The sequence below is a fragment of the Mustela lutreola genome, chromosome 9, assembly GCF_030435805.1.
Source record: "Mustela lutreola isolate mMusLut2 chromosome 9, mMusLut2.pri, whole genome shotgun sequence".
Classification (NCBI taxonomy): domain Eukaryota; kingdom Metazoa; phylum Chordata; class Mammalia; order Carnivora; family Mustelidae; genus Mustela; species Mustela lutreola.
In genome coordinates this window covers 5,049,602-5,075,922 of record NC_081298.1, presented here as the reverse complement: position 1 = coordinate 5,075,922, position 26,321 = coordinate 5,049,602, and the positions used below count along the sequence as shown (strand labels likewise).

Sequence of the window (26,321 nt, the reverse complement as noted above, 5' to 3'; positions counted from 1 at the left end):
AATATGGAGAGAGGGGCGAGTAGCCAGGCAATGCCAGGGCAGTGAGACACGGGTTTATCGGGGGAACACAGGAGCCTCAGAAGCGGAGAAGAGACAGGCTGGAAGGAGAGCCTGGGAAGCTGTCCTGGATGAAGTCATAGGTCAGCGGAAACCTGCGGGCTGAGTAGCATTGAGCTAAAGAAAGGGGGTGGCAGAGGTGAGAGGGACAGGCCACGCTAGAAAAGGGAAATCGACTGGAGCTGACTTCCACACTAAGGGGACAGACACATCAGCTCATCTAATGGACAAGTGCAAAGATAGAGCTTGCTTCAGGAATCACAGGATCCAGGAGCTCCAACAATGCCTTAGGACTCCCCTTTAAGGGACATACCATAAATGCTGTGTGTTGGCCCAGGCACTGATCAGTGTGTCAAGGCTCTCAACACCCACCCAGTCACATTGAAAAGAGAAAAAGGGTTGTTCAATGACATTCTTTACTGAGGCTCTGTGATGAGCCAGCCCTTCCGTCCACCAAGGGACAGGGCTCCTGGGCGTTGGAAAACCCTGGTCCAGAGGAGGAAACACAGAAGAGAGTGAAGTACAGGTGTGGCCTTGGGAAGGGCAGTGGACACGTAGCTGTGTGTGATGTGGACGTAATGAGTGGAGATGAAGTCCCCTTCCACAGTGGTCCTGCCTGGCTGACCACCACCTCTCTCTGTCCTTCTCTATCTTCCTTCCCAAGTGTCCCCCAGACCCCACCCCACTTCTTTGTTCTAGAAATGCCACTGCGACCACAAGCCTACCAAGGGAACTCAGCCCACCCACAAGCGCCATGTTGGTGTGTGACAAACTGTCCCTAACAGTTGGCTAGCACAGGTCACCTGACCCACGGGCTAGCCAGCGTTTTCCACTGGGGCCTTGAGGGAGGGATTTATTCTCTGGAAGTTCAGCTAAGAAATCTTGAGAGATCAAAGTGGAGGTAGGAAGGTTCTAGAAAGGTCAGGTGAGAAAGAGATCAGGCAGCCATAATGGGCCTTGAGGAAGTCAGGTCTTGAGTGAGGGAAGAATGGACAGCCATGATGGAAGGAAGCCAGGGAGGCAGTGGACAGAGGTGCCTTTGCCCAGCCCCAGGCCAGGCCCAGCCCCAGTGCTGACTCTTGCTAGCCACATGTCAGGAGGCAAGAAGGTGGAAAACAGCGTTTATGAAGCACAGAAGGCACAGGACCAGGGGTTCACTGGTGTCTGCCTGCTCTTCCTGAGAGAGCCTGGCTGTTGGTTCCGGTCTCCATCTGCCCCCGGGAGTCCATGTCTGGGGTTCTGTCCACCTGGCTGCTGTCTTCTATAGTGTGGGGATCCCCGCTTTCAAGAGTCACAGCTTCAAGGTCGGAGATGAAGGTCAAGACATCGCTGTTGCCGGGGGGAGCCTGGTCACGGTGGTGAGGGAACTGGCTTCTAGGCTCTGCACCTTTAGAGAGAAGATCCCGGGAAGAGAAGCTGTTGCCAAAGGGACACAGGGGCCCCCTTGTCTCAAGTAACTGAAGCCGTCTGGCTCACTGGGGACCCATCTCCGAGACCCCGCCTGCTCTCACCTGGACAGCGCAGTAGCTCCCGTCTTCCCCCAGGACCCCCTTGGTTCTGTCCCCTCACGGTCTTCGGTGAGACTTTAACACTTGCTCCTGCTCAAAACCCGCCAGGGGCTCCCCAGTGCACTTTGAAGAAGATCCAGACCTTTCTTCTGGGCTTCCCAGCTCGGAGGAACCCAGCTGGCAGAACGCGCTCCCTCTTGCTCCCTAGGTTCCTGCAGGACTCTGAACAGGATCCTTGCACGTGCTGTCCCCTCCACCCGCAGTGCCTTCCCCGATCTTTGCTTGGCTGGCTGCTTCCCCCTCAGATGCCACCTCCTCCTGGAGGTTTCTCTGATTGCCCCCATCAAGGCAGCGCCTCGCCCATCATGGCATTGCCCACCCCTCTGAGGTTTTATTGTTTTTGTTTGTTTGTTTTACGGTGCCCGGCTTTCTTCAAAAGGCTTGATTGCTTTGTGAGCTGCCTGTCTTGGTCCCTGGAATGTTTCTCTGACTTGTTCACGGCTGTGCGTCCAGGTGAAGGAGCAGTTTAGGGCAAGGGCAGGGCCAGAACTGGGAAGGGAATGAACAACTTCTTCCCAATAGAGGAAAGACAGAAGAAGGTCTAAGGTGGCTGCAGCATTATTTCCGGGAAGACTCAAGGGTCTGAGTGACTTGGGGGGTGGGTACGGACTAGAGGAGGGGTCCTGTTCCAGAAGGCTCCAAGGAGGGCCAGCTTCACGGACATGTGGCCTGGGTCCATGTTCAGAGGGAGCCTGGGCTCCGTTCAAAGCTCGGCTCTGTCTTGAAATTCTGATGAAGCTGAATCAGGGGCCCCACTTTTCCGTATTGCACTGGGTCCCCAAAGTCATGTTCCCGATCCCATCAGGGTGTCACCGCAGCGAGCCGAGCAGCTGGGGGCTGGGAGCTGCCGGCACCCCTACTGACAGCCTGTCCAGGAGCCTCAGCTCACAGAGACCCCAAAGAGGGTGCTGCCCTCCATGGCACTGACAGACCCTGACCATCCATTTCCCCCAAGAGGAAGACCTGCCGGGCCTTCCACGTCCTAGGATGGGCTCCTGCCCGTCCCCTGAGTAAGAAGTCAGGTGTTCCTCAGGCCAGTGAGGAGGGTGGGTAGGAGAGCAGAGTGAAAAAGGCTTTGTCAGGGCCACTGCTGATTCCTTGGGGAGGGACAACGGAGGGGGCATTCGCTATCTTTCAGAATCAGAGGGCTGTGTTTCTTTCCCCCCAAAGAGGAGTCTTGGCTGGTTCCACCTAAGACCAGGTGGGGGCCCCCCACCCCCAGGGTCCCTGTGGGCCTCCGTAGAGGTTTCTGGGAAGTGGGGAAGAGGGCACCTTCTCTCGACGGCCTCCTCTCGCTGTTGGAAGTTCAAGGACATGGTCATCAGGATGGGAAGGCACTCTTGGTGTCCAGCACAAGTGCCCACGGGCCTGTGGTGCCGGCTGGTGGATGCCGGCAAGGTCTAGTCTAGGTGTTCTAACCGTGGGGGCGGCGGCACGACTCCTTCCTCCAAATCCCAGCGTCGGGAGCTGCGGCCCTCCTCCCGATCCTTCCTTCGTTCCGAAGGCAGAAGTCCCGTCATGCCTCTCGTGCCCACATCCCCTCCGTGGTTCCTGACAGCCGTGGGATGGAGGCCAACGTCCCCGCCATGGTGTGGCACCAGGCTCTGGCCTCTGCCATCCCCGACGCGTGCACAGGTCGCATTCACACTTCTGTTCACCCACTATCCTGTTCTCGCTTGCCGCCCACACTCTTCCGCCTACCGGATGCACCTTCCCTCCGCCACCGCCACCTCGTTCCTGCCTCTGTCGCCTGCCTCCACAACCAGGGGTTAGGAGCTGTGCCGGGCGTCCAGCTGCCCAGCGACGTCCTGTTGGCCATGAAGCCCCTTCTCCTGAGTCTCAGCCAGGCTCAGGTGCCATTTCCCAGCCCCTCTGGAGGCCAAGAGCAAGCCCATGGACTGAGGCCGGGAGTGTGCGTGTGCTCGGTGGAAGGCGGATGGCTGGGCCTCTGTAGCGTCTATGTCCCCAGATGTGTGCAGAGCCCCCGGGAGAGCCCGGGTTCTGTACCTCCCGCCAGCCTGGACGGCTGTGTGCTGAGCCTCCCGCAGGTGGGAGCCACTCTGGTTAGAGGGTCTCTTTGCTGCAACAAAGTATCCTCTCTCTGAGAGGGACCATCACTCGCTGTGGCACCCCAGCGCCTGCCACGACGCCTAAAACAACACCAGTGGTAAAAGTACCTCTCGATGCCTGGAGGCATGTGTGGGCTGCTCACGGGGCCAAGCTTTGCCTGCAGAGCTCCCCCAGTCCTCACCACAACCAGGAGCCACAGGCAATTATCATCCTTCAGTCACGATGGGGAAATGGAGGCTCAGAGCTAAATGCTGGGCTAGGCCACTTGGCTGAAAATACTTGCCCCCACACACTATCTCCAGGGCTGTTCTCTGCTATGACCCTCTGCTGCTGTCCAGACTCTCGGAAATGGGAGGTTCGAGAATGACTGTTGATGAATGGATGGATGGATGGGTAGGTGGGGGGATGGGGGGATGGGGGGACGGACGGACGGACGGACGGACGCAAGGATGGACGGACGGATGGGCGGATGAGTAGACGGATGCGTGGATGAGAGAGAGGGAGAGAGAGAGAGAACACGGGGCTCACTTTGTCCCAGGCTCACCTGCATCCTTGCCTGGCTCCCCAGGGTCCCTCTTGGTGTCCTCAGGCCTTACAGCTCCTTCTGGACCAGCTGTCTCCGAGCTGACAGTCATTCTGTTGCTGTTGCCGATGGCGGTGTCCTCAAGGAAGCATGAACGGATACGGACTCTCTGGGCCACCTCCTCCTCAGCAGAAGGTCCTGGTTTGGGCATTCGAATTTCGAACAAAGCTTCTGGGCCATCCGTGGGGGCACAGACTGTGGGTCAGCCAAAGACAGAGACGTCAGGAGGGCTACAAGAGCAGCTGGATGGCGGCCCTGAGCCCTGACGCCCCCCAGCCTGGCTTTCAAGTTCTCCCCGGCCGGTTGTCCTCCCTGAAGCCAGGCCAGGCTCGGTCCACGGCCGAGAGCCTGCCTCCCACAGCACCTCTGCACACCGCCGGGCTGCCGGCTCTCTCTGCCACCCAGGTCTGCCGGCATGGACGCTGGCCCCTTCTGTGCCCTTCCACGGGATTCGAGCACCTCTGCCCTCCCCGCCCCCGCCCGCTCCCGTCTCTGCTGCTGGCTTCCCCGCAGCTCCAGGACACCACCTCCAACCTGCGCTTAAAGCCTCCTCGTGGTCACGGCCAGTCCCCAGCCCTTGCCACCTGGCTCCTTTCCCATCCAAACTTCGGACAAGAGCTGCACACAGTCCCCCTCCTCCTGACGCTCCTCTGTCCCCTTGGGTCACCGCAGACCCCTGTGGCTGGACCCCATGCAACTCCCTGAACTCATTTCCTTTTCTCCTTCCTGGAAACTCTCCTCCGGGTGTCCCTGCCTCGCTGCTGTTTTGCCCCAGCCTGTCTCTGGGTTACCAGAGGACTCAGCCTGGGCTCTCTGGTCCCTGTGGACAGCACTCAGTAGGACACCAGGTACTCAGATGGCTCCTGCCCCCTCCTTAGATGCCATTCCAGGCTGGCCATCTCCTCTGACCCTGCTTCACCTGGTCCACGCCTGTCATACAGAGGATACGGTTTTCCTGGGGAGGGTGGAGGGCAGGGAGCAGGACCCCAAGGGCCGGCTCTGGAGCCGCACCTGCTCCACTGTGTAGACAGCCTCCCGGTGGAAGGAAAGGAATTTCCCATCATGCCTCTCTCCCAGCAAAAAATGGCTCAAGTTCTGTCCAGTGGGGAGATGGATGGGGTGGGCTGGGGTAGGGGCAGGCTGAGTTACCTGGGGGGCTGATCGAGGGGCTGCGGGCTGTAGGGTCCTTGGCCGGGGCACTCTTGAGGTTCATGTTGTTGCCGTGTCCCATCTGTACCCGTCTGAGCACAGACTTCTCCAAGCAGATGTCCTGGGGTCCCCAGGCTGCAGCCGGAGATGTCTGAGATGAGGGGTCAGCTGGTGCCACTGGGGGGAGGTGGAGGGGAGCCATGGAGCCTAGCAGGGGACACAGCAACATGACCTCAGACCCCCAGCCTCTGAAGCCCCCTCCCCCCTACACACGCAAAGTCCTGGCTGGATAGAGACTGGCCTCTGAATTCTTGGTGGGTTCTATCGGATGGGAATGAGTGTTTCAGGCTATTGATGGAGAGCAGGTGGGCCCAATAGTACGGTTTGTATGGGGGTCCCCTGGGGTGTCCCTGGGGCACTGGAAAACCCAGTCAGTGAGCACAGCCTCTGCTCCCTCAGGCTCTCAGTCCTCTGAACCCACCAGGGTGAGTCTCGTTGGGTGCTGGCCTATCTTTAACACCCCGAGCTGGGGCATCCAGTTTTCTCTTCTCGGTATTTATCTTTATGGTAAACTTCCTGGTTTTAAACTTAAGGTCAGGCTATAAAAGCTAACTTTAAAATAAATTTGAGTAGAGGGGCGCCTGGGTGGCTCAGTGGGTTAAGCCTCTGCCTTCGGCTCAGGTCATGGTCTCAGGGTCCTGGGATCGAGCCCCCCATTGGGCTCTCTGCTCAACGGGGAGCCTGCTTCCCCCTCTGTCTCTCTGCCTGCCTCTCTGCCTACTTGCGATCTCTCTCTGTCAAATAAATAAATAAAATCTTTAAAAAAAATAAATTTGACTAGAATAGAAAGATAAGCCATTTAGCTATGTTAAGGAAATAATCAGACATGGGCCTGGCCCAAATTGGGGAGGGCAGAGGTCAGAGGACTAAGGTTGGGGAGACATTGACCTAGATTCTAAAACAAAGTTCCTCATTTCACCGCTGAGGAAACTGAAACCCAGAGTCGGGGGTGGGGAGGGAGGCGTCGGCTCTCTCCGGGTCACAGGGAGGACAGCAACTTTTGGGCTGATGCTGCCACTGGTGTTCCATGGCTGCTCTCCGAGGGGCCCTGTGCCCTCTTGCCCCAGTGCCTGGCACGGAGGAGGCACTCCTTTGCAAGACTATATTTTAACAAAAGTAGGATGTTGCTGGTAAGATGCATCCCAGTTTCTAAGATGTTAAAATGTGTGTGGGGGGTGGTGGGGGGAGTGTGTCTCAGAACAAACGAAATACTACAGTGACACCTTGGGACATTCTACTGAGGGAGCGTGAACACTGAGATGTTTCTCATGGCAAAGTATCAGGTCCCGTTGAAACCAAGGCAGAAGGTATCAGAATGAAGGGAAAGCAGGAGAGGTTTGATCCAGGCATGAAGGAAGACTCGCTCCCTCTCAGGAAGGCCACAAAGGGAGGACCTTGGAGATCTGAGAGCTGCCCTTTCTCCTCAGAGCTTGAACATCCCCCTCTCTGCTCCCACCCAGATGGAGCAGGGACCCCTACCTACAGGGAGCAGGTGTCTCTCTGAGGACTCACCATTCTCTCCAGAGGCTGTCGGTCTCACGATGACATTCCCATGTCCAATCTGGATGCTTTCGGAGTTTTCAATGGAAATGTGGTTATTGGGTCCATTCTGACAGATCATGTTGATTGGATTTTTCTGGTAAATTATTGCAGGGGCCGGATTTCTTCCTGCCAAGTCTGCAAAGTAATACTCGACTCAAGCCCTCTGCCCTCCCTGGAGGTCGGGGGTTTCCGAATACCAGGGAGCAGCAACCAAATCTCTGGCGGAGTGTGTAAAACCCAGACGCCCCCGTGTCCACCCTGAGCGTCCTCGGTCAGGACATCCAAGGCGGGACCCAGGAGCCGGCGTGTGTCACAAGCCCCCCGGGTGTCCCAGGTGAGCCTTGCTTAGATGTCCCGGGGGCGGTCACCCTACCTATGTGTCCTCTGCCACCCCCGGGAGGATCGTGGGAGCCTCACCACCCACCCCATCCTCTGTCCCTATCTCTGTGAGGCATCCCCTGACCACTCGGCTCCAGGACTCCTCTCCCCTGCACGAAGACTGCCAGGGGGCTGACCATGGGCTGTTTCTGGCCATGGGATAACCTCCCTTTGGCTCACATGGCACTTTGAAGAATGGGGACTTTCCACCAGTGTTTAAAACCTGGAGGCTGCCGTGTTATTCCGCCTGCGATGCGGAGCCTCTCCCCGCCTTGAGCGCCGTGAACTTGTACATCATCCCACAGGCCACGTGAGCACCTGCCTGGGGCTCCGCCAGCTCCACTGCAGGGCCACACCCCACCTTTGTGGGACCTCGGCTCTTATGCCTTGTTGGGGGCCTTCCTCCATAAAAAAATACTCAAAATTACCGTTTTCGACAGGGTCGATAAAGGCAAATATCATCGACGCGGGAGACATGATTAACTCGTCTTTTTTTTTTTTTTTTTTTTTTCCCTGATTTTAAGAGGAATTAGAACAGGGTCGTGGACCTTAATTCTAGGGCCTGTGCCTGCTGCGCCTGAGGGAGACGTCACCCGGGCCCCCACCCTTTGGGTGTCTGGGCCCAGCCTTCTCTTTTGGCAGCTTCAAAATTCCAAGTTGGGCAAAGTGCTGACAAAACTGTTAGCAAACTCGGGCTGAGCCCCGCATCCCAGGGCTGCTATAGTTGAGTGGGACACCTCTGCTCCCGGGCCCTTGCCTTCGGCAACTACAGCCTCAGGTCACTCCTCCAGGAAGCCCTCCCTGGATACTCCCACCAGCACATCCACCTTCTTGGTACCTCCTTCTAGGGACCCATCAGCAAGGCCACCACAAGCTTCGGGGAGGGTCTGGCAAGGAACCTGGGGCTGGCAAAGTTCCGGGCAGGGCACCCACAGGTATTGGATGCTATGGTTTCTCTTCCTGCCCTGCCCCATCCAGGCATGGGTGGCAGGTGAGGACCTACCTGGCCGATAAACTGCCCATGTACTTGACTTCTCATCCAAGTCCAGAAGGTGCTTCCCCCTCATGGCGTACAAGTCTGGGTTGACTTCTTTCGCTGTCTTCTTTCCCAGCTTCTGGGAGATGGTCAGGGCCTTACAGGGCCCATGGGTTTTCAGAATCCTGTAGATCTCTTCCTCTGGAAGGCAGGGCAGCGGGTGGAGAAGGAGGAGTCCGGGTTTGAATCTCCTCCGCTGCTCACTAGCTGTGTGAACTCGGGCGACCCAGACCCCCTATGCCCCATGGCCCCATGGGAAACGTGTGGCTGTTAAGAATAGCCCTGCTCAGCGGCTGTTCTTGGGGGCAGAAAAGACATTGGCTGCGCCAGACGGTGCCGGGCACGGGGCAGGCACCCGTGGCAGGTGCAGCCACGGATCAGGGGGCCTGCCCAGCCATCAAGCCGCTTCCACTGTGCTGACTGAGTCCTGCCTCTTTGTGGGCACCTCTGGGGGGACGGGACAAGAGTAACATCACAAGTGGCCAAGGAGGGTTGGGGCAAGCGGGCTGCTTACGCTGTTTAGTGAGCTGACGGCCAGGTTCCTCTGGAGCTGCAGCCACGTCCTGCTGGGGCAGCTCTGCTGGAGGAGGAGAGAGCAGCCGGGGGCATGAGGGGCGGCAGAGGGGACGGGGACCCCAGGGGCAGAGGTGGGCCGCTCCACGGTGGCCCCGGTGCGCCGGCGATCGGAACTCAGAGTCTAGAGTTAAACAAACCTGCCTTCCGGCCTGCCCTGCTGCTCTCCGTGCCCCCGGCTTCGCTGCTAACTCACGCCTCTGGGCCGAGAGGAAGAGGGTCGTCCCCGCCGTGCGCAGGCCGGGGAGCGCCTGTCGAGCGCCAGCGCTGGGACCCCCTCGAAGCCAAGTCTGTTCTACTCCTGTCCCCACGTGGCCGTCGTCCGTGGCACCCCTCCTGCTCATGCTCTGCTGAGAGCCTGCTGGGTGCGGGCGTGAGGCCCTCCCCTCCTCGCCACCCCAGATCTACAAGGCGTGGCCACGGGGTGCCGCGCACCCTCGAGAGGCAGAACCCATATTTGGGGAGCCCATATTCGAACCCAGGCCCGGAGCCTGCGTGTCCGCTGCCAGGGTCCCCGTGCTGGGTCCCCCACCCTGCTCCCTCCTGGCGGGCAGGTTACCCTGGCTGGGCCGGGCCGGCTCTGCGGGCTCCACTTCTCTGGTCCCACCCTGGCCCAGGCCCCACATCGCAGGGCGTTCCTGGGAGACTTTGGACTCCTTCAGCATCTGGTAGAGGACTTGGTTGACATTCTTCTTGGGCACTTGGCACTCCTTTGCCAACTGGCTGGACTTCATGGGGGAGCCAACGTCCCTCAGCACCTGCAGGATCCTCTGCTCGAGGTCTGGGAGGAGGAGAAAGGGGCAGAGAGGGAACTGACTCTTTCCCAGATGGAGCCTGGGCTGGAAGCCCCGGGGCAGGGGAGGCACCCCTGGGTGAGGGGTCCAGGGCAGAGGGAGGGGCGGGGGCCCGAGCAATGACACCACTGGTCGGGGAGGGAGCCACGCCAAATGACCTTGGCCACACAGCCCAGAGGAGGTACCCCAGCCTTCGGAGTATCCCTTGCCTGGTGTGAGCCCCCTCCCCCTGGTGCAAGCGGGGGGAGGCTCAGCCGTCAGACCTCCCCAGAGTAGAGGGGCTTAGAGGGTGGCAGGGTGGGCTAGATTGAGGGCAGAGAGCAAGAAGTAGGGGGAGGCACAGGGCCTGCCTGGGAGGCCTGCTGTCTCCGCCACCCCCCGGTGCCTTCCCCTCCTCGTGGGCTCTCCACCCACATCAGGGGTGCATCAGCTCATCCAAGCCAGGAAGCTACGGACACGCAGAAACGGATCTTCCTCCCCAATGGCCAGTTACAAGAGAGCCTAGGAAACCTTACTCCTGGCTCTCCCTCGAACCTTTTCTTCTCCCTTCCGTGCCTCTACCTTCCGATTCTTCATCACTGTTTCCCAGACGACCACGGCCGGGATCCCTCCGGCCCACCCTCCGCTCTGCAGCCAGAACTTGCCCCCGAGGGCCAGCCTGCCATGCTCCTTCCAGCCCGTCGTTCACCCCTGGGCCTTTGCACACACTGCTGCCCCTGTCAGGAACACTCTCCCCCCTCTCCACCTGCCCAACATCTACTCAACCTCCAGGTCTCACTCAAACACCATCTCTCTTGGGGAGCCGTCCTGGGTGCCCCTGAGTGTGTGTGTATGTGGGGGGGTCCCTGCAGAAGGTCCCCAAGGATCCCCTGCCGGGTTCCTTGTATTATCTTTGGTGTCTAGCACAGTGCTGGGCACACAGTGAATGCTCAGGAAATAGCATTTGAATGAACAAGTGTCTGAGTGGGTCTGCCCAGCACAGGGACAGGTGTCTGTCCAGATGACCCAGGGCGGGGCCTGGGCAGTTCCTTCTGGGTCAATATATCCCCACCTGAGGTTAATGACCCTAAAGAGAATCCCAGAGGCTAGAGAAGGAGCTCTCTAAACGACCTCTGTTCCTCTCAGACAGGCTCCCACAAACCCAAGCCAGTGGTTCTTTGGGGAGCCGAGAACAGGGCACACACAGTGCCTGGAGAACTGGAGGGAGCCCTGTGGGCGGCAGCCCAGCATCTTCACAGGAAACATCTGCTCCCAAGAACACAAGGGAAATGTAAAGCAGGGTCCTTCTGGGGAAGACTCGGGGCCCCTTAGCAGGGCAGCAGCCCAACCTCTCACCTTCTGGGCTTTCCCTAGTGGGGGAAGGGGTTATCCACTGTCTGGCCCCGCAGCTGGGCTCTGAGGCTCGCCCTGTGACCGGGACGTGTTTGTCCTTGCTGGGTGCAGGTGAGGCTGAGTTAGGCTGCCTGGGGGCCTCTATCCCTTCACCCACCGAGGTCAGCCCCCAGTGGCCGGGCACCTCCTCTCATCAACAGCGAGCCTGACTTTGCCTTGTCTTGAAAAGAGTTTCGATTCTTGAAAAGCCTGCCCCTGGGTGAGCGCCTTCCCCTCCCTCCTCCGCCACCCACCTGACCCCAAAGGAGCCGAGGAGTTGTGGGGTTGGAGATCAGAGTGAGGGCCGAGCCCATAGGGCTGGCGGACTGAGTCTTCAGGCTGGTGTGTCTGTAAATGGGAATTTGTAAAACGGACGAGGTGTAAGGGACAGGGTGGCAAGGCACACCTGGGTGGGAGAAGTTAAATCCACCTGCTGAGTGACAAGTACTTTTGTGTCCCCCTCGTGGAAGTACAACAGAAACCAGGGATGATCCCGGGCCCTGGGGGCACCCTGCTGGCACCCTTCCCCAGCCCCCCACCTGCCCTCTTTTCTGTTCTCTGGCCGTGGTTTGAGCCCCTACTCTGCCATCCATGGTATCTCTCTGTGCCTCACTTTTCCCACCTGTGAACTGGGGATGAAAGCAGCTACCTCCATGATTGTAGTGAGGAATAAACCAGCTAATGATGACAAAACAAGAAGACAAAAACCAAAGCCACCCTCAACCCACAGCCCCCAGGCTCTCTAGAATATACAGTTTGCTTTTCTTGGGTTTTCTTCCAGGAGCCAAGTGTTATCCGTGGTACAGGGGAATGCAGGCTCGCATATCTGCCTCTCCTCAAAGCAACTTCTGTTGTTCCTTAAAATGAGTGTGAGGTCAGGTCTTCAGACCCCAGTGTCAGAAGTGCTGCCCAGGGTCCCCCTTGTAGGGCCTCAGCGCTGCGCTTGCCCCCTCCCCCCCCCCCCCAGGGCTCCTGAGAGGTGTGCGAGGTCCCCGACCAGACCCTGGGTTCCCCTGGGCTCCCGCAGCCACTGTGCTTCGGAGCACTGTCAGCTAGCATTGCTGTCGTCTGAGGAAAGGAGCTGGAGCTGGAAAAAAAAGTGCAAAGCCCACTGGGAGCGCCCACTGTCCCTTAGAAGGAAAAAAAGTACCTGTTTCATCAGGGTCCCCAGGGGCCTGGGCCATCCTGGCTGTAGAGGCTGGGAGCCTGGAGACGTGGGGACCGTGGCAGGTGTTGGCAAGGTGGCTTGGAGAGGACAGGCCGGGAGGAGGCCGGGTGTCCTTGCTTGGCTGGATGTGGTGCTCCCACAGCTGTGAGGGGACACGTCAGCTGGGTGGGTGTTTGCTGTTCACACTCCAGAAACAAGCCTAGTCAGCCTGACCTGACCGGCTTTCTGGGGGAAAAGAAAACGAAACTCCTGTGTGTTGCCTCAGAAAAAAAACTGAAAGCAGAAGTGATGAGCAAGGGCCTCGGAGTACGTGTGGGTAGAAAGAGGCTGAGCTTGGCAAGACCAGAGCATTCTCTGGAAGCGCGAGGCTTCCCTGACTTTCTGGGCGCTTGCTGCTGCCCACCCTGATCCCCACATGTAGGCTGAGGCCCCTGGTTGGGGGTGGCTCGGCTGCTGCAATCGTCTGCGCGTGTCAAAATCAGAGGTCTTTTAAGTGAGCACCTACTATGTGCTTTCCAATCGTGCATGCCCCTCTGACCCCCCATCAGTGCAGGGGCTGGTACTGATATCTTTTCTCAGAGGGGAAACTGAGGCTTAAGTCATGAGGTCACTTGGCCAAGGCTGGGTTCTAACTCAGTCCACAATTTACTGGCTGTGTGACTTTGGGCAAGTTTGTAAGCATATTTGTGCCTCAGTTTCCTCATCCGTGAAATGGGGCTAATAAAAGTAGCTACATCAGGAGGTCCGGAAGAGGACTGAAGGGGGTCATCCAGTTGAACAGTCTGACCAGACCACCCCCTGCAGTGCCATCTCCAGCCATGAGCACAGGGGGCACCCACAGACCTGGAAAAAGGACCTATCCCTTCCATGTAGTTTCAAGGGGTTCCTGACCCCCAAGTAGTCAGAGCCACCGTTCTTTACCAGGTAACAGAAAGGGGAACCGAAGTCTACGGTGGTGAAGGGCTTGGGGCCAAGCAGCCAGGAGGGGCACCAACTCAGCCCTGAAAGTCCCTGGGCTCAAGGTTCCAGCCTCAGATGCCTGGGGAGGATCTCCACCTCGGAGGACTTTGCCTCAGCACTTCTGCAAAGGGAGGGGCTCGCCCATCTGGAGCAGTGTTTGCAGAACCCGCAGTCCTGATGCGCGGTCCCCACCCAGGCCACATACCGGAGTCTGGGGGCGGGGCGCGCATCGCAGGTGAGCTGACGCGCATGCGCCCACCCCCACCCCTGCTGCCACATCCGACAGCTCAGAAGCAACAGGAAACCGCAAGGGTGTTTTGTTTCTGTTTAATGTAAAAACTAGAAAACGTGCTTCTCCCTGTGCATTGTCAACATCCATTTCAAACGTGCCGGGGCTGTTGAGGGAGACAGTGGAGGGGCACCCAGGGAGGGGTCTCGGGCTGAGCCCCCAGTGGGAGGCTGGGGGTGGGGGGCGGGCGGCGTCCTGGGACTGGCCACCAGGTGGCGCTCGCTCACCAACCTGGACCCGTGGGCGGCTCGCGGGTCTCTGATGCGGAGGGACCCCCCCCCCACCCATCACCACCCTCCTTGGGAAACCCCGGGCTGCTCCCCATCCTCCCTGGCCTCTCGTACTCAGCACGCTGCCGACCTCTTCGTGTGGCGGCCAGAGGCTCTGGCTTTGACCCAGGTGTCCCGCAGGCTTACAGGTTAGGCTGAGACTCGGGCTTAATCCTGAGGGTCAAATTCATTTCTGGAAGGGCCGCTCGTGCTTCCGTGGTGGTGGCCGGCACCCTCGTGGCCTGTGTCTGGACGGTTTTTGATGGTCCCTTTCTGCCCCTTCATGCCCCTGTCCCGCAGCGGCCCCATCCTCACTTCCCCGCCCCCATCCGGAAGGCACGCGGGGCTCGCACCCTGGCTTCGGAGCCTGTGGCAGGAACCACTAGGTTGGGAAGGTCAAGTGCCCCTGGGACCTGGACAGGGTTCTGCCTCGCCTTCTTCTCCAGGCAGGTCCCAGCTGCAGACCTGCCCCTCCCCAGCTGTGTGTCACCATCTCTCGGCGCCCTGGTTTCTTAAACTATAAAACAGAGATAATAAACACGAAAAACCCTGCCTTAATCGGAGCTCATGAAAGTGCCAAAAGTTGGAAAATGTGACACAGTGCATCTGTACAAAATAAGTTTAGACGCTAGAGACAAACAAAACTCTGAAGCCTTCCATAGCATTCCGTCCCAGGTCTGGAGTTTATGGAAGCCACACTCCTGCTGGAAGGGTCTCACTGCGCCGAGTGGGATTCCCACTTTTATTTTATTTTAAAGATTTTTATTTACTTATTTGACAGACAGATCGCAAGTAGGCAGAGAGGCAAGCAGAGAGAGAGAGAGAGAGGGGAGGAAGCAGGCTCCCCCCTGAGCAGAGAGCCCGACTCGGTGCTCAGTCCCAGGACCCTGAGATCATGACCTGAGCCAAAGGCAGAGGCTTTAGCCTACTGAGCCACTCAGGCACCCCAGGATTCCCACTTTTAAAGATTTGGATTCTCTTATATTTCATTTCTTAATTTAAGAGATTTTGAAAATAATTTTGACTATAACGATTACCTTTGGCCCAAATATCAGTGGCTTAAACAATGCAGATACCTTTTTCTTTCACCCATAACAGTGGGGTAGGCTGTCCAGGTTTGGTGTGGCCCAATGTGGTGTTGAGACCCTGGCCCCTTCTATCTTGTTGCTCTTTCCTTTGTGGCCTTCATTTCCAGGTTGGCCTTATGTTCTAGGATGACTGCTGAAGCTCCAGCCATCAATCTGCCTTCCTTCCCGCAGGAAGGAGGAAAGAGAAGGGCAGGTAGCTCCCCTTTAAGGACACTTGTCAGTTGCACACACATTTTACTGACATCCCAGTAGTACCATGGCCAGCAAAGAGGGTGGGGAAAGATGGTACTTATCCTGGGCCACAATGCACTAAGCTAAAATGGGGGTTTTATTACTTTGGAATAGGAGACCATAGGTATCGGGGGATACCAAGCTGTCGAGAATTTCGAGAATCTGTTTCGAGATTCTGTTTTGAGAATCTGTTTCAAGATTCTCGAGAATCTGTTTTCTCCATGTCGGGTATCTGTTGCTCCCCCCAAGGAATGAGTATGCCAGAATGTCAATTCACGGGAGCCGGTTGATTAGCAATTTTGAGGCTGAGTGCAAACCAGTGTCCACATTCTCAGAGCCTCCTGTCCAGTGTGGAAGGCAAAACAGGAGAGGAAGAGAGTAGGTGGCTCCCTACTCTGCCGGGGAAAGACCCCAAAGTCCACAGTAGTTCCAAGTTGGGGCCACTGCCTGCTCAAGCCCAGATCTCTTTTTGCCTTGGAAAGCACATTCCTCTTTCATGGTTTGTGTTTTTCTGGAAACTATTAGAACTCGCCACCCAAATTCACATTTTCTCTGTGAATTCACCTCGGGGGAGGGAGTGGAAAGGTCTGAAGGCACCAAATGTGGGTAATAATGTGTCTTCGGTCAGGGGCAAAGATCAGAGAACGAGAGGTGGCCGAGGAGAAGGAGTGCACGCTGTCTCGAGAGCTATCAACCAACACCAGGTGAGGAACAAAAACCAGGGAAAGCTGCTTTGTCAAAGCAGCCCCCCCAACCCCCGCAAGGACCTGCCTTGGCTCTGTTCACTGCTCTTTAAGGCAGAGCTCAGAGGGCTTCCCTTGGTCATCTGTGTCCACTGCAGCTGGACGGACCTGGGGTTCTGGTCTAGCACCCCTACTTTTTAGCTGCAGGCCTGGGAGCAAGTCGTTAGTCTTTTTGAGCCTCAGTTTCTCCCTTTGGAAAAGGAGATCAAAGCAGCACCTACTTCTGGGGTGACTGCAAAAGTTAAATGAGATCATGCACCTAGGTCCTACCAGAGCACTGAGCACGTAGTATGTGCTCAGTAAGCAGGAGCTGGTCATCATTACGGCATTATCCACAGCTGTCCCCCTCTGACATGACAAAGCAGTCCCGTTTCATCTGGTCTTTCACCAAATAATGTTTGGTGCTTTCTTTATGGGCCAGAAGAGGGCAAGGGGTGGGGAGGTTGGCCAGCACCAGGCTCTTTTCTCTTCCTTCCCCACCACTGACACCCTGTAGAAAGCCCTTCCCCATATCCCAACGAATGGCTTGAAATGAATTTCCACCTAAGTTTTATTTTTATGATCAAAAGATGTTTTGATGATGTTCCCACCAAAATTATTTGCCTCCAAGAAATTCATTCATTTCAACTGACCACAAGCTCTTCACGGAGCACTCAGTATTCTTGGGGATTCTGGCAAAATGAGAAGATCTCACCTATAAGCTCGTTCCAAATACAATGAAGTGTAATGAAATTTTAACGACTAAATGGAACAATTCATGAACGTGACATAATGTTAGGTTTCCTAAATGTTTCATTAAACCTTTGTTGATTCTGAATTCGCAATGTTTTGCCCCCCCCCCATCCCCTATTTTGGAGCTCAAACATTTTCAAAGCCTCTTGAAGTATCCGTTGGCCTAGGGTGCTAAGACTTCTATGCCCAGAAGGTAGGATGGGGAAATGCAGGGACACGTCCTAAGTTGCCAGGGTTCCTGCTCTTCTGGGGGCTGCGGCTCCTCTGAGTTGTGGGCGGGCTGTTGCCGACTGTGGGGGAGGGGATGGGCTGAGAGTAGAACACTTTTACATGCCAGTTGGTACCTTCTTTTCATTTTAAATGGATATCCTGCTGTAAAATTTGACCCAATGATGTTTCTTAAAAGGCTGGGGGGCTGAGTAAGAACTGCTGCCAGCCCTTGAGTACACTGGCTTTGAGCCGTGCAGGTGTACTTATACACGGATTTTTTTTTGATAAATGCAGTATGATACTGTAGATGTATTTTCTCTTATGATTTTCTTAATATTTTCTTTTCTTTGGCTTACTTTATTGCAAGAATACAGTACGTAATACACAGAACATACAAAATGTGTAAACTGATGATTTATGTTATCAATAAGGCTTCTGGTCACTTGTTACATTTTTAGGGAGTCAGCTACACATGGATTTTGGACCTCACAGGATGTTTGGTGCTGCAACCCCTGTGTTTCCAAGGTTCAACTGTATTTAGTTAGAAATTACTATGGACTCTGTTTCCATGATTTCACTGACTCCTTCTAGTAACCTATAATGTTGCTAAGTAATATTAAATCTGTGTTTTGCAGACAAGAAAACCGAGGCACAGGAAGATGGCTGATCAAGATCACGGAGCTAGGGAGCGGAAGGGATGGGGTTCAAGCCCAGACTGTTGGGCTCTAGCATCCAAGCTCTTGGCAACTGTTTCCCTCGCTGGGAACAGGTGTGTGTGGTCATAGCACCGCCCTGGGAAGAATCAATCCTTTCTCTGCTAAACACCTCTGTGCCACCGAGCATGACTTTTCAAGCCTGTCTGCAAAAGGGAAGTTGATATTTAATTGTTCTGTAAGGTTTGGTTTGACAGAGTATGTCTGCCTTCATCAGGCTATAACTAAACAGCACAGATGGGAGTGGGGGTGGGGAGAGTTTAAACAACACACACTGTCCTGGAGGCTGCGAAGTCCAAGGTCAAGGTGCCAGCAGACTCCATATCTGGTGAGACCTGCTTCCCAGTTCCTCAGTGGCCATCTTCTCGTTGTGTTCCCACTGGGTAGGGGAGCAGGCTGAGAAAACTCTGTGATTCTTACAAAGGCCCAATCCCATTGAGGGCTCCGCCTCCTCAGACCGTGGTGTTGGGGGGATGGGACTTCAGGATATGGATTTAGGGGCCACAAACACTCAGTCCACACCAGGGCCCCTATGAGCAGAGTGCTGTGCTGAGTACTCAGAGGTCCAGAAATCTCACAAGTTGTAAGAAAGTCCAACACTTAAAGATTTTTTTTCTCATTAACAATTTTTGTATTGATTCCATGTTGAAATCGTATCTTGGATATACTGGGTTAAAAAAAAGACAACTAAACAGTTTCACGAGGCCCTGAACACAGACGCACGTGTGCACCACACACACACACACGCACACACACACACAGGCCCCTCTGTACCTTCTGCTTCTTGAGCCCTTTTTCTCCGAGGTGCTCTGATCCCGTCACTCGGCTGGCCACCACTTGACAGTTTGTGGTCTGAGGCTGGGTGCCCCAGAAGGCAGAGGTTGGGGTGTAAGCCCTTGTTTACTTGGAAGGTGACACCGGGAATTGCTGGACGGCAGTGGGAAGTGGGCCCAGGGAAAGACGGAACCTCACCAGGGGTGTGTCATCAAGCAAATGACCTTGCTGGGCTAGTACTCAGGGCCTCCAGATCGTTGGAAACACTGGGAACATGTGGAGAATCTTCCAGGCCCCACCCCACTGCCGGAGGAGGAAGGAGCTGGGGTTTTTATCCCCCTGCTTCCATCACCCGGGCAGGCTTCTCGCAATGACGTGGATTCCCAGCACTTCTGGTCTGCTGCAGGATGGGCAGAGAAGCTTTTGGAAGACAGAGGAAGCCTCAGGTGGTGGGATGCAAGTTCTTTTACCTAGAGGCTGAGCCCACGTGGACACACACGAAAAGAAATAAGGGGAGACGAGTGAGGCCTGGATGACATTTGCTACAGCTCTCTGCACACCTCACTCCTCCTGGGAACTGAGGCAGGGTGGGGGCGGTGCGGGGCGGTGAGGGGCGTGAACTGGCTGGAAAGGTGACTGGGGAGGATTTGAATCCAGATCAAACGACCACCGAGCCCAGAGCCCACGCTTTGCCCCTTTCTCCGCACCTGCCCAAGTCTGTAAAGAGCAGGCAGGAGTCTAACGATGAATTTAAAAAAAATTCATTTCAAAACTTGTTCGCTCAATTAAGTTGGATGCTTTTAAAGACAAATTTAATTATTTTGAGTTCAATAAAAGCCTTTTAATAAGATGAACATCATGATTTCAGGCCTCCACTTTCAGGCTTATCAGTCCCGGCGAGGTGGGGACCGAAAGGGAGGGAGGGAAGCGGGGGCGAGGGCAGGGAGGGAGAGGCGGTGCGAGCGGGCGCGCGCACCCGCACCCGGGACGGATATTTATTTTAAAAACCTATTCGCACATTTAAATCCATCATTTGTTCCAAATTATTTGCGGAGCTTATCATGTTTTGTTTTATTTTTAGAAGCCGTTCTTTTACTTCGGTACAACTGCACCAAGTGTTACAGGAAACGCGACGCCGAGCTGGCACGGCTCGCTGTGTGTTCTGTCTCCCCGGTTGGCGCTAGTCTTCCTCGCGGCGAACGCTCCGTCTATGCCTGCGGCGGAGACAGGAAGCCAGACACCCATGCTCAAGTAATTTCAACAAATATCAACTCAAAGACGACTTGAAGTAGCCAAAAATGTCAGGGCTGCCTTCCCAGCCCGGTGCAAAGGGAGCCCGCAGGCTGTGCACGCTGCAGAGGCCCGGCTGGGCTCCGCGAGGGCCGCCTGCTTTCTGTACCCACGGCTTCACGGGGCCGGCGTGATGGCAGCTGCTACCTCCAGCTGCCAGGCCCGAACCCCGTCTTCTGGCGAGTCCCCCTCACTTTCCTTTAGCGAATCGCCGCTCTCCCTTCTCGGTGCAGGTGGACTGCAGGGAGCTAGCCCCGCCTCCGAGTGCAGGGAGGGGCAAGTGACTGAAACTTGGCCAATCAGAGCCCGGCTTTCCCCGCGGCTTCAGGGATTGGCTCACCGATAGGCACGTGACCCAGGCCAGGCCAATGGAATTCAATTCTGGGACTTTTGCTGGAAGGACGGGGAGCTAATTTCTTCCTACGAGGTTGAGGGCAGAGAGGAGGAAGCTGGAGAGACGGTGGGTGTCGGGAGAGGAGACTCTGTTTGAAAGGGAGGTCCGTGAGGGGCAGAGCAGCTTGGTGGTGGAGGCAGACGTCTTCGTGATGTCATGGTGGGCCCATCTGGACCTGGCAGCAGGTGGTCCAGCCCTGCTCTACCTGTTGCTTAGCAGTTGCAAGAGTCAATGATTCCCTCTTCTGCTAACGCCAGCCTCAGCTGGGCTTGGCTCACTTATTAGAGGAAGAAAGAGTGGATTCCAGGGCATGGCTCTGCGGGGCTGTGCGGCGGCGCTGCTGAGTCTCCTGCTGGCTTCTGCTCACGCAGGCACCTGGTTGGCTCTCTCCCCTCCCTTTCTGCCTGACATCTCTGGACTGGAAATCCAGCCTCCCCCCACCCTAACAGCACAGTTTCCCGCCCTTGCGGTATTGTGTTGTGATGCCAGTCTGCGAGTCTCTCTCCAAAACCAGAAGGTGGGCTTCTTGGGGTCCGAGGTTAGGCTTTGAGCAGTGCCCAGTGTGATGCTGTGCTTAAAAAAAAATAAAAAATAAAAGTAAAAAATCAGATGAATGAGAGACGGGACCTCCTCAAACGCAAGGGCGACTTCAGTCAAGAACTTGACATGGTGCTGGGCACCTAGTAGGTGCTCAACAAATGTTAGACATTCTGAGTTCTGCCTTCATTCTGGACTCATTCAGTTTTATCGGTTTGAGCTGAAGTCGAAGGTGTGGGGAGGGTCTCCTTTTCAACCCAAGACATCCTTCACAACTACCTCACAGGCGCTGCCATCAACCCTTTCTACAGATGAGGTGACTGAGGGCCAGCAAGGACAGTGACCGCTAAGGAGAGGCACTTGGGCTGTGGAACAACACCACGGTGTCCCACTGCCAGTACTGAAGAGTAGTGAGTTCTCTGGGTTTTTCTTCAATTTTCCTTTTCTTCTTTCCTTTCCTTTTCTTTCTATCTCTTCCTTTCTCTCTCTCTCTGAGATTTTCCCCCACCAGAGAGAGGGAACAAGTAAGATAGATGTGTGCCTCAAGGCCCTGACTGTAGGACTCTGTACATCAGAAGCTTGCGGAACTGTGGGGATGAGGCCAAACACTGGGCATCCCTGGGGAATTAACTGTTTGGGCTGATTAAAAAACAAAAAACAAAAAAACTTAACCAGGTGTCAGATGGTTCTAAATATGAGTTAATGTAGGGGGCACTGTGGGTAGCCCACTCAGATCCCCTGGGACGCTTTTGGGTTCCTTTTCCCCCTGCCCCGGCATCCACGGGCATTACCAAGGGCCAGTACCTGGGAACATCCTCTGGGAACACCCCTGGGGCTTGTGACGCTCCCCTGCTGCTACATTCTGACACACACGAGCCAGGAACATGAGTCTGCTTCTCACCCAGAAGCACCTTACCTGCCAGAGGTCCCCACAGGTCCCTTTGGGATCTTTGCGAGCTGGCTGAGGTAAGGACTTTACCTAAAGTCGTCCCTATCCTGCTTCGTTTTTCCTCTTCCCAATTCCCGTTTCCCCTGGGCACACCCTTGATGTATCCCTTTATACAAATTCATGCTTCAATGTTTACTTCTGTAAGCGATTCACCTTGGGCAGTTTCTTTCTTGCAGAACTTCTCAGAGTTTTTGGCATGCTATAGAGAATGATTTTTCCAAGAGGGAGGAAAAATAGGTAATGTCTTGCAAGATCTCTTAACCCTAATTAGTAAAAGGGGTGGGTTGACTTTAACCCCGTTTACTAGAACCACCTGCCTGAGCTAGTGTTTTCACTGGGCTCCCCGGATGCAGCCTGAACTGGGCCAAAGGTCTAGGGAATTGCTCAAGGCCCCCAGCAACTCATCAGGTTTCTTCCATCCCGCCAAATGGATCCCGGGAGCGTTGCTGAGAGCGGTGGGGGACAGGGGAAGTCAAGATGGCCAAAGAAGTAAAAAAGCCTCATTCCAAAGAATTGTAAAATTTATTGTATAAGTATTGCAGCTTTTCAGAATGTCATCATTGCCACTAATGATTATTGATACACAACAAGCGATTTCATCAGGCCTGTGGATTGGCATCCAAGTATAGAGTCTTATGCAGCAGCAACGTGGGCGCAGCACCCAGCGTGCCACGGAGAATTTACATGAGTTGAACTTGAACAGAACTTGGGAAACAGGGCTGCAAAGGAGAGCGGCTCCAACGCCAAGAACGCAACGTAAAAGCGTGCTGTCAGCACACCACCATGGAATCAGGCAGGCAAACGAGAACATGTCCTTCTGGGCTCTATAGATACAGCAAGATTTGAAGCAGTTTCCAGAAAAAACAAACAAACAAAACAAAACAAAACAAAAAGACAAAACAAACAAAACAAAATCTTTTATTTTTCCTTTTCACTGGGATGTTTTGTGGATCTGGAAGCTTTGTGTGCATGTAGAAAGCAATTTGTGAAACATACAATGCGCAGAGCCGAGGACAGGGCATGGACTCAGTTCTCGCCCTGCCCTTGTGTTTGCTAGACTTTGGGGGTGGGGGGGGGGTTAGCTCTTTGCAAAGAACACTGGGCTTCAGGGCAGGGGTGGGACAGGGATGGCTCTCAGGGTCTGTGGAGACCTGGCCTTTGTCGGGGGAAAAGCTCTTCCTTGGGAGGAAACATGATTGACAAGCAGGGAAATGAGGAGTAGAGGAAGCCCAACCTGGTCCCCCTCCAACCAGCTACTGCCGAGGACCCCAAACTTTTTACTGGAAAAAGTTCTCCTCAGGGGTGCTCAAAGCGACATCTAGAGGAATGAGTGCAGCCACAGCTCTGGGGTCCAGCAGAGAAACCGAGAGCTTAGCTCCAACAGTTGTTTCCAGAAACACACCCCACCGGTTTTCTTGGGATGCGCCCTGACTTTGACTAGCTGCTCTGCCATGAACCCCTGCCACTGGCATCTGCATGGCCTGGAGCCCAGGGGCGCCACAGCATTAAGCCCTGATTCCTGGGGTACATTCGGAGGGGCGTATTCTGCCCTCAAGCCAGCTGAGGTCAGGAAGCCACTCCCCCGCCTCCTTCCGAATGCACCTCCAAGTGACAGGATTCAGAGTTTGGCTCAAGAGGACCTCGGGAACACTTGGGGCTGCCGCTGCCCGCACAACCGAGAGCCACTTCTGGGCTGACAACTCCCCTGGGAGTCAAACACAGTATTGGACGAGAGGGTGGAGGGCAGGAACAGGATGGCCCGACGGAGCCAGGCACATCCCCCGTGGAGAGCAGGTGGGGCGGGACACAAGAGGACAACGGGGACATTTGAGAAGCAGCAGCAACCCTTTGTTGACCTCGAGTGGGAAGGCCAGTCCCTGGGTGATCGGGTCACTGCCCAGGGATGCCCCCAACTGGTGGCAAGAGAGCCCTGCTTCCTCATTAAGGCACTAGGCAGACTCTTCACATAAAGGAAAGATACAGTCTTTAAAAAGTTTTTCTATAAATGTGTCCCTGTACCTTTTAGGACAAATTATACCGATTTCTCTGCACGACTTCTGAAAACAATCCCCTTTGAGAAGCCAAGTTTAGGCTGAAGACCCCCACGGAGAGGCAGGTTTCATTGTCAAAGTAGAAGAACTTTCTGCCAAGCTGGTCAACAGACGCTCAGACTCTCCGTGTTTATCTGCTGGTCACCATGTTTCTGAAAATGTATATATAAATAGAGTTCAAAGGGTCAGAACTTCAAAAACGGTTCTCATGGTTTTTAAGTCATAAAAAAGTTGCTTAAAAACAAGAGTTATTGCCCTTAAGCCTCCTCTGATGTTAGTCCGCTAGTTCGCAGTCTGCCAAAATGAAAAAACAGCTAGCTCTGTGCTGTCTTTCGAAAGGGGTTGGACGGGGTGCTGCTCTTCCATTTGGGGGGAGGGTCACCGCATGGACTGTGAACAAGTCCTCAGTGCGAGGAAGGGGTTGAAGCTCCAGCCACTGTCCCCGGTAGATCCCAAGCCCCAACCCCCCAATCCACCGTCCCGCCTGTCACCACCGCACACACACGTGTGCCGACTCACGCGTCCTCACCAGCACACCGTCACCAAGGGGTCCTGCCACACCGAAATCTACTCAGTAAAATCCTGGTATCTGCTAGAGAGGCTATGAAAACACAGATAGATAAACACAGCAAACGTGATTGTTTCCACGGGGAGAGGGGATGAAAATGCAGGAGAGCAGAAGGTCAAGAATTCTGCTTTGAAAACATAAAGCACAGGTTTGACTGTTTGCTTTCTGTTCACCCTTTTTCATGTCCCGGGAGAAATCCGGGCATGTTGCTTTCTCACCTCTGGTGTTCCGTTTGGTGGCCGTTGAGGGAGAATGGCTACGTAAAAAGAAAGACGGGGATGAGGTCAAGTTCCTAATACTTTGGGCCTTTCTGATGAGCCAGGGGCGGGGGGCGCTCCACCGACCTCAGCGGAAAAATCCTGGAGCCAACCCGATCACCCCAAAGAACTCCACGCAAAGCAGCCACCTGAGCCCCTCTTGGAGCTGGAGAGGGGCACCTTAGCCCCTTCCCGGGGTGGGGTGGAGGTGGGGCTTCATGCTGAAAGAAACAGGAAGAAAAACTAAATTCTTCAGTAAGTTTATTTTCATCTCAGGAAATGCAAAGCCACCACCTGGAATTTGGTGCCGAAGAGTCAGTTCCCTATCTGCCATCTGAAGGCTGTTCTGGACCGGAGGGGGACATCAGGTCTCCTCCGATGGGGGAATGTATAACGAGGTAATAACCTATCGCTAGCCAGAAGCTTCCACGTCACAGGAAAGCGGCCCCCTCTGGAAGCTTCTCCAAACTCCGTGTAGAGCCCGCCCTCTGCCTGACGTAGACTGAAATTTTGACATTTCTCCCTTAAAAGTCTCGACAGACATGATAGAAGTTTCCATCAAACAAGCACTGACATATTTATATTAAAAAATAGTGCAAAAGCTCAACATTTATATAAATAACTCTAAACCCCTGCTTTGTACTTTTTTTTTCTTTACAAGGTAATACACGCTTTCCGAGTTGGCACTCCAAAATTGCCATTTTTTTTCTCTTCTAGTTCAGAAAACAACTTTTTTTTTTTAATAGGCCTCTTCTAATACAAAAATACTCCTGCCCTCACAATACAGTTTCTTTTATTTTATATATATTTATATATATAATATTGCAGATCTTTAAACAAAGGTTTTGTGCAAATATGTCTTTAAAGTTAAGTGAAATCATCATAAACAAAAGAAAAGAAGCATTCACGCACGCAGCTCAACTAGAAACATAAAAGACTAGGGTAGATTTTGTGGGTTTTTTTTTTCTCTTTTGCCTTCAAGACACAGCTCAACGAAGAAACGTGGGTTTTTTGCAAGCTTTCTTAGCTTGTGCATTCAGACCAGACAGAACAGGTAAATATTTATACACAGGGGGGGGGGGAGGATGGTGACGCGCCGAACGTTGTGGTGCCGCCCAGTCCTCCTCTGTCTTCTCGTCTAAGAGGTGCGGAGTGTTTCGCCTTTTACCTCCTTGCTGCCCCGGCCCCCTGGGACTCCTAGAGAGGGTGCCCTTTCTGTTTCTCCTTCTCTTGGCTCCAGGCAGCTGTGCTCTCCAGGGGAGCGATGTGCGCGTGGTGCAGCCGCGTTCCCTCCAGCAAGGAGGGCGACCCACTGCTCTGCTGGTGCTGGAAGGCAGGAGACCCAGGGTAATGCCCGATGACCTCACTGTAGGTGGGGGGTGGCCCCTCCATGCGCCCGCCGCCCCCATAGCATGTGGCGCTGATGCCCGAGTTACTGCTGGGGGGGCAGGGGCCGCCCAACATGGCACTGTCCATCAGGTCGCTGTCGAAGATGGTTCTGTTCGGGGGTGCGCGCACCGACTCCCGGTTTAGCTCCAGCTGCTGCTCGGGGTCCCGCAACTGGAGGGTGCAGGGGCCCTGGTAGGGCGGGGGCTCCTCCCCATCCGACAGAGAGATGGTGGGTGGCAGGTCGATCTCGTGCTGCAGGTAGGGGTACGTGGGCTGGAAGCGGTGGAAGCGGTCCCGCTGGGTGAAGGGGGGCACGGCCAGACGGTCAGTGGGCCTTGGAGGGGCATAGACCTGCGGCTGGAGGGGGCAGAGCAGAGTGAGGGCCCCACAGAAGCAGGACCCGAGGCGGGGGTGGGGTGGGGGTGGAGGTGGGGTTTCGGGCCGCCGGACTCTCTGCTCTCTGCGGGAGGGAGAATCGGCAGCAGTGGGCTCCGCCAAGTGGGGAGTCCAGCCCTGGCTTGCTGCTAG

At 55.1% G+C, this 26,321-nt stretch overlaps 2 protein-coding genes across 7 annotated transcripts in view; both read right to left on the bottom strand.

Annotated features, from left to right (window-relative positions):
* Positions 1 to 1,164: 1,164 nt before the first annotated feature.
* On the bottom strand, positions 1,165 to 12,594 carry ZBP1 (Z-DNA binding protein 1). Of its 4 annotated transcripts, none has more exons than XM_059133017.1 (9): positions 12,332 to 12,594; positions 11,436 to 11,529; positions 9,576 to 9,797; positions 8,958 to 9,023; positions 8,411 to 8,584; positions 7,000 to 7,164; positions 5,428 to 5,634; positions 4,240 to 4,473; positions 1,165 to 1,444 (listed from the first exon to the last, which is right to left on the bottom strand). In XM_059133017.1, the coding sequence occupies exons 1-9, from the start codon at positions 12,338 to 12,340 to the stop codon at positions 1,212 to 1,214; spliced, it is 1,404 nt and encodes a 467-aa protein (XP_058989000.1). In that variant the 5' UTR covers positions 12,341 to 12,594; the 3' UTR covers positions 1,165 to 1,211. The 4 variants fall into 4 exon arrangements, with proteins under 4 accessions (XP_058989000.1, XP_058989002.1, XP_058989001.1 ...); XM_059133019.1 differs by having other exon boundaries at positions 5,428 to 5,604; XM_059133018.1 differs by having other exon boundaries at positions 8,958 to 9,020.
* Positions 12,595 to 22,031: 9,437 nt separating this feature from the next.
* The window catches only part of PMEPA1 (prostate transmembrane protein, androgen induced 1), a 54,046-nt gene continuing 49,756 nt past the window's right edge, over positions 22,032 to 26,321 (bottom strand). For all 3 annotated transcript variants that reach the window (XM_059132842.1, XM_059132843.1, XM_059132844.1), the window contains exon 4: positions 22,032 to 26,150. In XM_059132842.1, coding sequence (XP_058988825.1) covers positions 25,602 to 26,150 — 549 coding nt within the window. In that variant the 3' untranslated portion in view covers positions 22,032 to 25,601. The remainder of the gene's footprint in view (positions 26,151 to 26,321) is intronic.